This window comes from Colletotrichum chrysophilum (assembly GCF_026319265.1).
Source record: "Colletotrichum chrysophilum strain AFK26 chromosome Unknown scaffold_189, whole genome shotgun sequence".
Taxonomy (NCBI): domain Eukaryota; kingdom Fungi; phylum Ascomycota; class Sordariomycetes; order Glomerellales; family Glomerellaceae; genus Colletotrichum; species Colletotrichum chrysophilum.
This window is the reverse complement of record NW_026517476.1, coordinates 1-13,079: the sequence shown is the minus strand read 5'-3', so window position 1 is coordinate 13,079 and position 13,079 is coordinate 1. Positions and strand designations below refer to the sequence as shown.

Here is a 13,079-nt window from a genome sequence, read left to right as displayed (position 1 = left end):
TTCTCATGCTAAAATAGCTCAGGCCCGCCCTGACTCAACAATTTCCGGTCATCCTCACTTTACACACTGCATCTCTCACCATGGCTCCGTCGGCAGCACTCGTACAACAGCTCCAGGGCGTCATTCCTCAGGAAGCACGCAAGTCTCTTCGCGACGAAGTAATTCCGGCGGTTTTGGGAGCTGTTTCAGACATTGCCAAGACGCTTCATGCCTCGCAACATGTCTCATTGGCAGGAACCGCGAATGCTTTCGGCGACGACCAGCTGAACGTCGATGTCGCTTCCGAGAATGTCATGCGCGCCGCGATTGCTGAGTGCCCGACGATACATACCGCAAGCAGTGAAGAGGATCCGGTGGAGAAGCCAGCAAGGATATTAACGAACGGCAATGCCGACGACACCCCGGCGTCTTCGGAAGAATACACCGTTGCTTTCGACCCCCTGGATGGTAGCTCTATTATTGCACCGAACTGGACCGTTGGAACAATCGTCGGAATCTGGGATGGACGCACTGCGGTCGGGCAGTCGCCACGGGAGAAGCAGATTGCTGCCGTGATGGGCGTCATCGGACCCCGGACTACAGCCATAGTTGCGCTCCGCATCCCGGGTGCCGAGGCTGCGTGCTTCGAGATCGGCTTCGGTCAGAGTGGAGTGGAGGACTGCGAGATTATTCGCACAGTTGTCAAGCTGGCAGAGGGTCCTTTCAAGACTCGCTACTTCGCGCCAGCTAACCTGCGCCATGCGGCGGATGATGAGAGATACGGTGCTCTCATCACACGGTTCATCCAGAAGAAGTATACGCTGAGATACTGCGGCGGTCTTGTCCCTGATATTGTGCATGCGCTTGTCAAAGGGCACGGTGTGTATGTTATGCCCGTGACTCCGGGAACGTTGCCGAAGTTGCGGTTCCTGTATGAGCTCTACCCGATCGCCCTGATCATGGAGGTCGCTGGTGGAAAGGCGATCGACCCGTCAGATGGAAAGCCCTTACTGGATAGGGTCTCGGTTGACTGCGATGGAAGAGCTGGGTTGATCTGCGGTACCGCGGAGGAGGTAGACATCGCGAAGGCTGCTCTCCTTGACTGAGCTGGAAATGTTCAAGATGTTGCGCGAAGGAGACTTGGGATTGGGACCTGGAACCAGATTGATAGATGCACAATGGACACCACACGGAATGTCACGACGAGAAACTTTATCTTTCTTTGCACAGTTCAGGTTGGTTATGCTACTCTGTCGATGAGAAGATGAACATTCTATTTTCTCTATTGACATATTCATCCTTGATCATTATGTTTCACTACGATTACAGGGCCTCCCTTTCCTACGTACAAAGGTTTGTGATATACAAGCTGGCCGCACAGAGACCAGCGAGGCCCAGCCCCTGGCGACCAGTGAGAAGAGAAATAGAGAAACAAAAGCCTACACTACATTCCACATTACACAAATCCTGTCCTACACTTAGAGGAAGACAAGCCCTCCTGCAACACCAAGAGCGAGACCCACGAAGGCAATCCCGGAAGCCGACCTGCTGGATCCAGCAACGACGACAGGGTGGGTGGGATGCTGGGACTCAGATGGCTTTGTAGGAGACCCGGGCGTGGGAGAGGGCTGCTCAGGATGGTTGCCAGAAGGCTGGGGAGGCTCAGGCGATGTCTCCTGAGGAGGCTTCACAGGAGTGTGCTCCGGAGGGCTGACGGGAGTTTGCTCAGGACCCTGAGGCGGGACATCCCCGGACTTGGATGGATGGGCCGAGGGCTGAACAGGAGGGCTCGCCGGTGGCTGCGCGGGCGGGGTGCCGGAAGGCTGCTGAGGAGGCTTGACGGGCGGCTGAGGCTTGGGGCATTGGTTGCCCTTGCACTCCTCGATGGGCTTGCACTCTTCGCCGTGACAATCATAGTGCTTGTTGTTGTTTTCGGGAGGGCAGGGCTCGTGCTTGCAATGGCCATCCTTGCAGACGTACTTTTTGTTGCACTCGTCACCGTGGCACTTCTCAGACTTGCACTTGTCGCCGTGGCAGACGATCTTCTCCTTGTTGCAGTTGTCGCCTTGGCACTTGTGGTACCGGCAGGAGTCACCCTTGCAGATGATGATCTTTCCGCAGTCGTTGCCGCTGCACTGGTTCGGCTGGCACTTTCCGTCGGCACAGAGGAGGCAGCGGCTGCAGTCTCCACCGTCGCAAGGCTTATCGTAGGCACAGTGATCTCCGTAGCAGACGAACGGGTTGTCGCAGTGCTTGCCGGTGCAAGGAGGGGAAGGGGGAGATGGAGGAGGATGATGGCATTTGCCGCCAGGGCAAGGAGTGGGAACGGGAGTCTCGGGGCAGTAGGTTGTGGTGATGGTTGTAAGGAACGTCGTGACAGCACCGCTGTGGCATGGCTTGACTCCAGGTGGGCAGGAGGTGATAGTGTGGGTGTAAGTGGCCGTGTATGTCGCCGTGATAGTGGAGGGAGGAACAGTCACCCAGATGCCGGTGGAGTTCGCAGCCGTAGTTGTGACTGTAAACTCGGTCCCAGTATGAATGGGAACAGTCGAAGAAATGACCCCGGTAGGACCAGGAATGATGGTGGTGTTCCACCCTGCAGAAGCTGTTCCATGTCCAGGCAAAACATTGGATTGAGCCAAGATGGCTGGAGCCAAAAAGGCAATAGCGAATGTCGAACGCATGTTGAAACGAGTGACGATGTGAGTAAAGAATGACTGTACCTCGAAAGGTGACGGAAAAGAGTGGACAAGGATCGGAAGAGATCAGGTTGATGCTTTGTGAGAGTTGAGAAAAGACAAATGCAAAACTTTCGAGAACAGACATCTTTTATGTCCAACAAAGGTGTATTGAATAACTAAAGCTTACTGACGACAAGTGCGATGGTGCGCTTCAAGGACTTGTGTCAGACCAAAACACCTCGAACGATCCTGTGCCTGGCCCAGGTCCAGCCCGTCAGCACGGAAATTTGACGTTTGGCAGTCAGTTCAGCTCTGCATGATCGCGAAGATCATTATCAGCTGTGCGGGCAATCATTGAATCGACATGTAAGACCTACACTAATCTCGGGCAGAAACACGGGAAAGTAAATTTAAGCCTCATCATCCCTTACAGACTTCGCTTCCTCGACCTATGGTCTAAGGACGTAGTCTCCGAAGCAACGCCACAGGCTTTAGATATCAACCTTTTCAGCTGTTCATGTAGAAAATCAGCCATTGAATATTGTGAATCTTGCTCGTGGCTTTGGTTTCTGTGCTACAGCCCGTCGCTTGTAACGTTTCCTAGCTTTAGCCACGCGAAGGCTGTCCCACGACAGTGATTCCCATTTTGATTCAAATTTCAAAGATAGAGAGTCCATCCGTGGTACGAAAACTTCCACATAGGTGGCGTCTGGGTTGGCCATCCTGGCTATCCTGGAAGCAAGGGGTCGAAATCGGGCGAGAGCCTCTCAACCCCAGAGTGGGGCCGCACCGGCAGCAAGACATTGTCTTTGACTTTCATCAATAGTCTTGAGACATGATTTAGAACTCCAATTGCCTTGACACAACATCATGATAATTTTGTCTTTGGATGAAGCTCCCTTGTGTGTGAAATCTTTCCGGTAGTTCCGCCTCGTCGCATCGTGCTTTTTGCCGTTGAGGAGCATGGGCCTTGGAAGCGTGATTTACAGGATCAATCGGGCATTAGCCCTGCTTGAGGAATGCCAGATTTGGATAGATGCCCTAAGCAGCAATCTTCTAAGGCAGCGTACATCCATGATTTACAAATGGTACTAGACGAACTCAGAAACTTGGGCGAAAGTTGAGAACCTTTGCGATCGCGGGTTTTCTGTGGAAACCATTTATTGATGTGACTGGGAATGACACCATTCGAACCTGGCGTGGCTCAGTACCGAGTGTGCATGGATACCGATGTTTAAAAGATGCCTCGAATGAACGCAACGTGAACGCAAGATTTCAATTATTTCAAAGGGATTACGCAGCTGCATTTACTACATCCACACGGACTTGACCATGTTTACATCTCACTCAAGACCCCATTTCCTCATCTTTTCTCCTCTTGCGGATGCAGAAAAGCCTTTTAGTTACTCCTGAATAAATCATCCACAGACCAACGGTAAGGACTGTTGACGCTCCAGCTACAGCTAGATAAAGCCAAAAGTGCACGTTGATGAGATTCTCGCCGTCTTTGGCATCCCAGTTGAATACGTTCATGGAGAAGATGGTCTGCCATCGTCAGTATGTCTGTCGCAAACATACTACAAGGAACAGCTTACTGCAATGCTCGTGAGTGGTAAGAAAACCATCGTAACGAAGGCAATGGACATCATTTGTGAGTTGTCTCTTCGTGTGGCCACTGAGATCGCTGTGTTTGTCAAGGTGTCGTGCCTCGCGATGCGACTCATAACCTGGACATGTCGTCAGCTATGGTTTAGTTACGTGGGGTGGGCCATCTTACGACTTGAGTTGTAGCCATCATGTCTTCCATAGATGCCTTGCAGCTGTCTATCTTCATATCAAATTCATCGGAGATCTGATTGAGACGGTGCTGTAGCCGAGCAGCAGTGTGAGCTTGCTGCTTGCTCAAATCCACACCACCATCGGAAGCTTCAGTCTCCTTATCGTGGCAATCATCGCAGCCTCTCAGAAACGACGTCATCCTAGCATCTTTGCGCATCTCTTGCAAGTAATCTCCGATCCGACTCAGCTGCCGTCTCGCAGCGGTCAGGCTTGTGAGTAGAATGGTAGACTTGAAGCGCAACCCCAAAGCATCCTCCATGGTTTCCCCTTCCGGCGCAGACGCAAGGTTGTCACTACTAGCCATGCTCCATTGGTCGTTCTTCTCCATATACGTCGACTCAATAGGCCGAACCTCGTTCTTGATCCACCTGTCTCGCTCGAGCTCGCAAACTGCGCCGACCAGCGCCAGGGGATGGCAGAAGTCTTCTAGGGATTCTTTCACCCTGTACAGAAAGAGCCTTTCTTGAGCTTCGCCGAGACCAAACAGGATAGCGGTCGTTGACCGACGATAGGGATCGTGAGTCACAGATACGGCAATGTCTCCAGGGACGATGGCGCTTGTTCTGAAGTTGTAAACTACGATCACAGTCAGGCTTGGCTCAAGGATGAAGATGGTTATCTACCCAACTTACTTAGTCTCTGTGGCTCAATGTTCTCATCGACCTCTAGTAAATGGAGGAACTCTGAATCTCGGCGATTGATCATCCGGCCAAGGGTCCGATGAACGCCAAATGTTTTGGTGACATTTTGAAACGTCGATTCAGAGACTGGTAATTGTTGGATCTCCGAAGGACAATCTAATACTGTCTTCGAAGTACGACGGAATATTCTTCATGTTCGGCGTTAGTAACAATAGTCCTCCAATCCCTTCTTCGCCTTAAGGGATCGTAATTACGATATGCTTACATCAGGCTCAACGTTGTTGCATCATCATCCGTGATATCGGATTCCTATTGGTAATATGAGCACCCTGGAAAACACCTTGCTTGTGGTGAAATACATACGGCCCGCTGTAGCCATGTCTCCCAATCTTCAGCCGTTGTTAATTCGTCCTCCAAAAAGGCATCCTTCAGGGTTGTAGGGTCAGATCCAAATTTCTTCGTGGGCCGCATTTCTCCTTACCTGTAGTTCCGCTAAATCGTCAAGCCGGATCGTGATGACTGTCGTCGGCCGTTCTTCGTACTCGAATAACTCGAAGTCATGAGCGCTGAACCCCGATTCTTTTGATGGCCACTCCATGTTTGGTTTTCTGAGACAAACCGATGGAAATCTTCCGCCCGCGATACTCTTCGTCTCTGGACCTCTTTGACAATTGCTTGAAGACTTGTATTGGCGGCTTGGAGACACTCAATTCTTCGGCGCCAGTGGTCTGCCTCGCTCTACGCACGTTACAAGAATTCTTCTCAGCTCGCTCACTTTCGAAATTCTCCCGGACTGCCGGTGCCATCTTCAACGATGTTACCTGTGGGCGGGGTTGTGTACCGTAACCGCAAGCTTACCTTCTTCCTGAAAAAACCACGGCAATCACTGTCCGATCGGCCATGCGGGAGGGCGGCATCTCGCATCGTTCGACCCGTGTCTCTTAATCATTGGACCTAGTCTGCTGTGACTACCTATCATACCTCTCAATCGTGCGATAGCTGCTCAGCCTGCTTCACAGACCCATGAAGCGTGCTGCATGCATCATGCAGAGGCATGGATACACACGCACTTTTCATGCACGCCGCAACATCGACAACATGCAGGCATATTCCGTCGCAGGCTGAGCATTTTATGTCAGATGCGGGGTCATCCGCAGCGTCAATGGCCGAGGGCGGATTGCATACCATGTTGCACTGTAGGTTTGCACAATCAAGAGATCAGTGGTTCCACGAGATGTTGAGATTACAGCGGGGTCGCAGCTGTTGCACTCGCTGCCTGGAGATAGTCAGTCAGCCTGATGCTGAGGGCTTCTCTTGAAGCAAAAAGAAGGCGCACGTGGGAAACGCCGGCAAATCTGCCTTGGCCTTTGGTGAGGGATAAGCGGGTAATCCTATCTAAAATTCTTATCCATCAATCTACTCGACCCTTTGCACATTCAGATGTTCTCGAGTCTCTCCTTCAGGCTCTTCACCCGGATTTCTGCCTCGTTTCAGCAAATACAATTCCATCCCCTACCGAACTGATTGGGTGTCCGGCGACCGAGAGCCCATCGTCGATACCATGCCTCCCTCGCAGCCTGTTGTCTTCCGATCTTACATACCTTGGTGCTATTCGAACTCCGGCCCAGTCAAGAAGGAGCTCGACAAGCGTTTAGGAGCACACCGGTACTCCCTCACTGTATGTCATGACCGAATTGGTATCGCTCTCACAGTCATGTGCTCACGTAAGTGAAAGACCAAGGGTGGCCAATTTGTAGTAGACGGCCCTCGCAAGCTCGGACAGGTAAGGCCGTATATAACCAATCACAGCTGTGTGGACCTACGTTGACAGTCACGGGTCAGACCGAGATTCAGGAAATTCACGAGAGAGTCCAAGTCCACTATCACCCGCCACGATAAGGCCACTGGCCGCTTTACCTGCGTGTGGTTGAAGAATGGGAAGCTAGAGAGATTGCAAAACCAGGCCCAAATTGAAATATTTACCAGTCTATCGAATCTGCTATGTACTTCATCCCCCGTCGTGCCAACAAGCTCGCATTTGCAAGTATGAAGATGTCATACTGCCGACCCAGGGTACATTCCTCGTGACTGAAACTTGGCATGTTTACCCCTCAACAGTCTGTGCTACAGGGCGCTCATTCAATTCTGCAATCGAGCCAACAAGAGTAGACTCCTCCTCCGCGAGCTTTGGGCGCTTCATCTCTTGAGTGGGAAGCTCCTCTCTGATGCCACAGCTCTTCCTTTTCAGATTCTCTCCAAATCCACTTTCATTCGGCTGCGATATTGCATAGCCTTCGGTACTGGAGCTGGAAAATGAGTCGTTTTGCAGAAAGGTCGTGTTGCGGGCAGTTGACGTCGAAATTTCCATCTCATCAGGACCAACGTCCTGGGAGGCGACGTTGAGATCTTGCTTTGGTGTCTCTTCTTCATTCTCAGATGGCTCTTCTGCTGCTGCGATTTCATCCGTGTCGGTTTCCATGACATCATTGTATAAAACCCGCTCTTTAATTTCATCGTATCTCACAAAGTCATGCAGACCTTTTTCTCGTGCTGGTGTGCCTTGTCGGGATGCGTGTGGCGTCGTCAGTGGATCGTCTTCAGCGGTGTTGCGGCCGTATTCCGATACTGTCTTATCGGTTCTCGTTGTGTCCATGGTGTCCGACTTGTTCGGCGGCTTCATGCGTCCATCAACAGCATATGACTTGTCATTCCTGCAGTCACTTGCCATCTTCTCTAGCATTTTCACCACGTCAACACACTTGGCCCTCTTCTTGTGGTCGCTCCGAAGGAGGTGATGAAGTGTGTATGTGAGTAGATCGTGAAGGAATTTGGAACAATTGGCGTCTTCGTGCAAGTCATCTATCAACTGAGAATCGCTGTTAGTAATTCCTTCCAAATTTAACATCAATTCATTGCTCGAGCTCCGCAACAGTACCACAAATTTCACTCAGCGTATATGTACTTACTTCCTTTACAGCACGCTTGAGACCAGCGCCCCTGACACCATTCTTTGACTCAACATTGAAGAATGTGTCGAGAGGAATGTCGTGGTCGGGATCTTGACTTTCGCTTGCCCGTCTAGCAGAAAAGTCGTCAACCGCCTGCCAGCCCCTGAGGTACCAGGTGATGAACTCGAGAAGAAGACAGCCTAAGGTCCAAATATCGTAGGCTTCTGATACCGAATCGACCACATCGACTTCGGGGGCCTTATATGTCAACGAGCATTTAAAGCCTCCGCCGCTATTGAGCTTCTGATATCTTGAGTTGTGGCGGTGATATCGCGTCAGACCGAAGTCGGCAATCTTGAGTAAGCCGCTCCCAATCAAGCTTTCTTCTGCGTCAGGATCACGAAACCAGAGAATGTTCTCAGGTTTCAAGTCTCCATGTCTCCCATAGTCCCTGGCATCTTGAACTGTCAACTCTAGATTCGGGGGCGGATGTTGAATCAGCTTCAAGCCGGAGGCTATGCCTGCCGACTGCTCCGCCAGCCAAATGATGAGACTGTGGTCACGTTTTGGTGTTCCGTAGCGTTGCCAAAACTCCCTCAAGTTCCCATCAGCCCAGGGGAAGACGAAATAGTAGTGTTCGTGGTGATAGTAAGTGGCAAGAAGCTTCGTCAAGTGTGGGTGATTTTCTTGATTGAACTTCTTTAGCGCATACTGTTCGTCTTCAAACTCTGTTCTGTCCTTGTTGAGTAGCTTTTTGATGGCGAAGAATGGTTGCGTGTGCTATCATTATCTGTGAGAAACGGGCGCCTCGGATGTTACCCCAGCATCAATTCATTGATCTTACCTCTGTACAGTTATGATGTGCGGCATGAATCTGCCTTTGAAAAACGTCGCCAAATCCACCAAACGCAGTGTCCGTCGGGGATTCGTCACTGACAAACGGAAGAACGACCTGAGCCTCGAGAGGGTAGAAGTGAGGTTTACTCGCTCGCATATCGAAGAAAGGGGCCATGAATAGCCACTGCTCTTTGACGAACCTGCTGAGCTTTGGTTTGCTCCAGCCACAACTAGCTCGGAACTTTACGGCGACTTTGTCAACACCCTCATAGGTTAGGTGCCACTGATGACCCTTCTGCAAAGTGAAAGGCAAGTGAACATCATGGATGTTCTCTTCGATGATACTGGGGAGAGCTTCAAGGTGTTCAATGCGGACCAGCACAGCAAAGAGCTTATGCCTCGTTGTTTTTCGCGCAGTCCCGTAGTTGGTTGTGTCGCATACCTCACACGCGTACCTGTATCGAGTATCTCGATCCAGCTTCAGGTGTTTCTTCAATGCCTTTCGAACCCGGCGCTTCACCATGATCCTTCGAAGCTGGTCCAGGGGAAGGTACTCCTTATCGTCTGGTGGTGGCGAAATGAGCTGCTCATCAATGGACTCCCAGAGGCCATCGCCATCTTCGCTTCCTGAATCTGACAGATCGAGTGGATATGGTGCAACCGTTGTCTCGTCACCAAGACCAGATGCACCTCCAACGTTTGAAAAGTCATTCTCTAGTGATGGCGTGGCGTTTGAATAGGGTATAGTTGTCCCTTGCCTGAGCTGTGCGGTATCACCGTGGTCGTTCACTTCCGTTTGTCCGTCCGATGGCGTTGTTGTTGGACCATTCTGCGATATGGCCGAAGACAAATCTTCATTATCCCTCCAAGAGGGAACGCGGTCCAACCGCCTGGCAGGGTTGGCTTGGTCCTTGTCAGTGTCGTTAATCTCAACCACAGTACCATCCGGCTGTGTCAAATGAACAGGGGGCAATGCAGACTCGTCTCCCGTTGAGCCCTCGGTTTCGGATGAAGAGCTTGCATCGGCAATTGCCTGAGATTAATATGAGCAAGTGGCCAAGAACCTCACGTGGAGGCAATGGGTCGAGCAACGGTCTCCCCACAGATTGCACCACGCAGAACGACGTACCTCGGGAGAACCCCATTGAGCGTGCTTCTCAGTCTAGAAGTCATGAGTATCAAGTACGTTCTATTTGGGGTGGATTCTTACAGAGCCGTCAAGATGCATTTTGACTTTGGATTGTTTGGCAACAGCTGTTGGCTGGGTCAAAGGAAAATGCGTACAACATCGGATTAAAACTCTCTTATGAACGTAATGCTCGCAGAAAAATCATCCACTTTCAAGTACGCCACGTCGCAAGGCTCTGGCTGTAACAATCCTAGAGTATCTTAGATCCGATAGTGTGGTCCCCGGAGGGCTTGACCAGAAGTTCTTCTAGCCGAAATGAGGGTAGAGGGGAGGACAAGCCCCAAACCTGTCGGCTGCTTACACCGGTGATCAACCTTGGACACGGGTACATGTACTAGTAAGCATGGGCTGGCGTCTTCAAGTTTGGGAAGTGTTCCTCCCTTAACAGCGCCATGCAGGCTGGAACGTCACATGCAGATGAATGGGGGCTGGGTCTATTGTGCGGAAGCCGCCATCTTCGAGCCTAGAATCAGGCTATGGAGCATGCATAAGCGGACAGTTCCTGGACATGATTGGCCCGATTGCGGAATGCCTGGCTCAGAAAATCTGTGTTCCTTCTGGAATATGGTGTGTAGCACTCGGTTGCGCGGTCAGCCCCAAGATCCAATGAACGTGTCGCACAAGGAATGCGTGTTCAGCTGTGCCCACCCTCAGCCTGATCTGTTGGTCCGGGTTGCGGGGGGCGAAGTCGGCCGCCCTGGGGCATAACTCTGGGATGGCTCCCACCACAGCTCGCGCGGAAAGCCTCTGCTGAACATCAACACCCTTTCGCTGTCACATTGATTATAGAACTCTTTGTTCTTCTGTCAACGTGCCATCATGAAGTGAGTGGCAGAGACGAAACGGCTTTTCATTTGCAACTAACGTTTGTCCATAGCTCTAGCTCTGGCTCTCAAAGAAGCAGAAGTTATGCCGGGTCAGCACCGACCCAGACGATAGCAAGCCAGTCTGTCGACCCAGCGAAGCTGTCAAAGGTCCTGAACAGACGGTTTGGACAAAAGGCATATCGTGTTGAAATGAGACACAATATGTTCTCAATCTTCGCGAGAGGAAAGCTTTCTCAGGTGCGCTATTTGGCAAAAAACTTTTTGACTTCATGCTTACTTGGTGCAGGAGGATATCGACCAATGTTCATACGGGCAGCCCACCTTGATGTTCTAGAATTTTCACGAGACTGTTCGTCTGGCGGCGTTAAGGGGGTCAAATTTCTTGCATAGCGTTTGCGTAGCTTAATTCTCGAGTTCTCAAAAATCGATCATATTATTTTTCTAGCCTTAGATCAAGTGCGCCCTTAGAAACTAGAGGGGAAACTGGAGGAAGAGCCAAAAGCCGGCTGGCCGGCATTTGGTCCATAAATCTCGGTTGTCATCCGGTGGCCCCCACAGGCTCCGTTCGGACCTGGGCCGGGGCTGTCATCAATCGCAACTATCTATGTTGGTCCCCTTTTTCCTTTCCCGCGCAGATTGATTAATTCTGTAAGACAGGAACGTAGCTCTGTTGAGCGACGGGGGAGTGAACTTCAGCCAGCCCGATCCCAACCCGGACAATTGAATCCTGCTGCCTCCTTCTCCCCCCTTCTCTGCCCCACGGTATGCCCGATAAAGGCGCAGGATGTTCCAATGTTCACAAGGGACTTCGGGCCAGCCTGCATGTACAGCATACCTAAGACAATTCCACAACGCTGCATGGGTCCACTCGGAGAAGCAGGCTGTGGTGGCTATGCCCTCCATAATGCCTGTCTTATTACAGACGAGCCAATCAAAGAAACCCAAATCCTCCAATCTCCCAGTTGTGCACAAACATGCAATGAGGTCTCGGAATCCGGTCTGCTGCCTGCCACAACTGCGGTCCCCTGTTCCAAAGTGCGAGACGCCTGACGCGCTGCTATTTCCATAGCGGTGAGTCGCGCAAGGCAACCTGTGCGATGCGGGCTGCCTCGTGGTCCGCGTTTGTTCGTCGCATTGTGAAGCGTCCGCACCCAATTACCTAACCAAGATCAGTACGACGTGGCAAGGGATGACGCCGGGCGGCCAATTGCGGCTTTTTACACTTCAAATGACTGGGGGTTTCTCAGACGTGTGTCAGTCGTTCCAGGCGATAGCTCCGGTGAGTAACCCGCCTCGTGTACGCCGTAGTCAGGCGTCCTGGTGATGGTGCCTGAAAATAGCGATGGCCTCTATTCCATCATGCGATATTTAGTTCCCCTTTGCGCAGACTTGCACTCGATCATGTCTGCTAGTCAGAGCATCACAAAAATTACATCTTCATGTTCATATGAACGTCTCACACAAGTCTTATGTTCGTTACTACCCTTGAAGCATAAGCTACGGCCACCGTCAACAAGATCAAAATCAAGAATCCACACTATCCGTACCATACCCAATAGAACACCGCCAGCCTCAAATGCCAAGATCCGACGCAGGTTCCACGACGTCGTCTGTCGACGAAGACCTCCATGTGCAGAAAATACACTCCAAACATGTGTCTAGCCCACGTCGGCTATCCGCAATGCTCAAACAGAACTACGGCGACGTCAACTACAAGGTCGAAATGCGGCATAACTACTACTCGATCAAGTCTCCTGCTTCCGAGAGACTGATAGACATTGTAAGACTTGCAAAGCTTCTAAAGCTTCTAACGTTAAAATTCTTTCCTCTGACTTTGTACCAAGGCCGTCCTTCGAGGATAGTTACAGCACAGTCGCAGGACTTACTTTGCTGGGAAACGCTTTTATGATTCATGATTCATGATACCAACGACGCCAGAATTGAAGCGTGTTTGCAATTCATCTTTCAAGGCTTGGGCCAAAGTCTGGGTTTTATGCTTTGAATTCAATCTGTTCAAACAGGCTTCTTTTTTTTTTTTTTTTCTTTTTTTTTTGACGGGGGGGGGGGGGGGGGGGGGGCGTTTGGGGGATAGGGGAGTTGTCGGTATCTGGCTTTAGCTGAGCACAAATACCCCCATT

At 51.1% G+C, this 13,079-nt stretch overlaps 4 protein-coding genes across 4 annotated transcripts; 1 reads left to right on the top strand and 3 right to left on the bottom strand.

Annotated features, from left to right (window-relative positions):
* Positions 1-80: 80 nt before the first annotated feature.
* COL26b_012748 (uncharacterized protein) lies at positions 81-1,085 on the top strand (the record flags this gene model as incomplete). The annotated part of the gene is made up of 1 exon (XM_053185386.1): positions 81-1,085. The coding sequence occupies one exon, from the start codon at positions 81-83 to the stop codon at positions 1,083-1,085; it is 1,005 nt and encodes a 334-aa protein (XP_053030649.1).
* A 372-nt stretch (positions 1,086-1,457) lies between these two features.
* On the bottom strand, positions 1,458-2,663 carry COL26b_012747 (uncharacterized protein; the record flags this gene model as incomplete). Its single annotated transcript, XM_053185385.1, has 1 exon — positions 1,458-2,663. One exon carries the CDS (start codon positions 2,661-2,663, stop codon positions 1,458-1,460), a length of 1,206 nt encoding a protein of 401 aa, XP_053030648.1.
* A 1,344-nt stretch (positions 2,664-4,007) lies between these two features.
* Positions 4,008-5,204, bottom strand: COL26b_012746 (uncharacterized protein; the record flags this gene model as incomplete). The annotated part of the gene is made up of 3 exons (XM_053185384.1): positions 4,008-4,205; positions 4,438-5,075; positions 5,132-5,204. 3 exons carry the CDS (start codon positions 5,202-5,204, stop codon positions 4,008-4,010), a joined length of 909 nt encoding a protein of 302 aa, XP_053030647.1.
* Positions 5,205-7,244: 2,040 nt separating this feature from the next.
* On the bottom strand, positions 7,245-10,153 carry COL26b_012745 (uncharacterized protein; the record flags this gene model as incomplete). Its single annotated transcript, XM_053185383.1, has 5 exons — positions 7,245-8,006; positions 8,107-8,641; positions 9,381-9,958; positions 10,055-10,087; positions 10,136-10,153. The coding sequence occupies 5 exons, from the start codon at positions 10,151-10,153 to the stop codon at positions 7,245-7,247; spliced, it is 1,926 nt and encodes a 641-aa protein (XP_053030646.1).
* Positions 10,154-13,079: the final 2,926 nt, after the last annotated feature.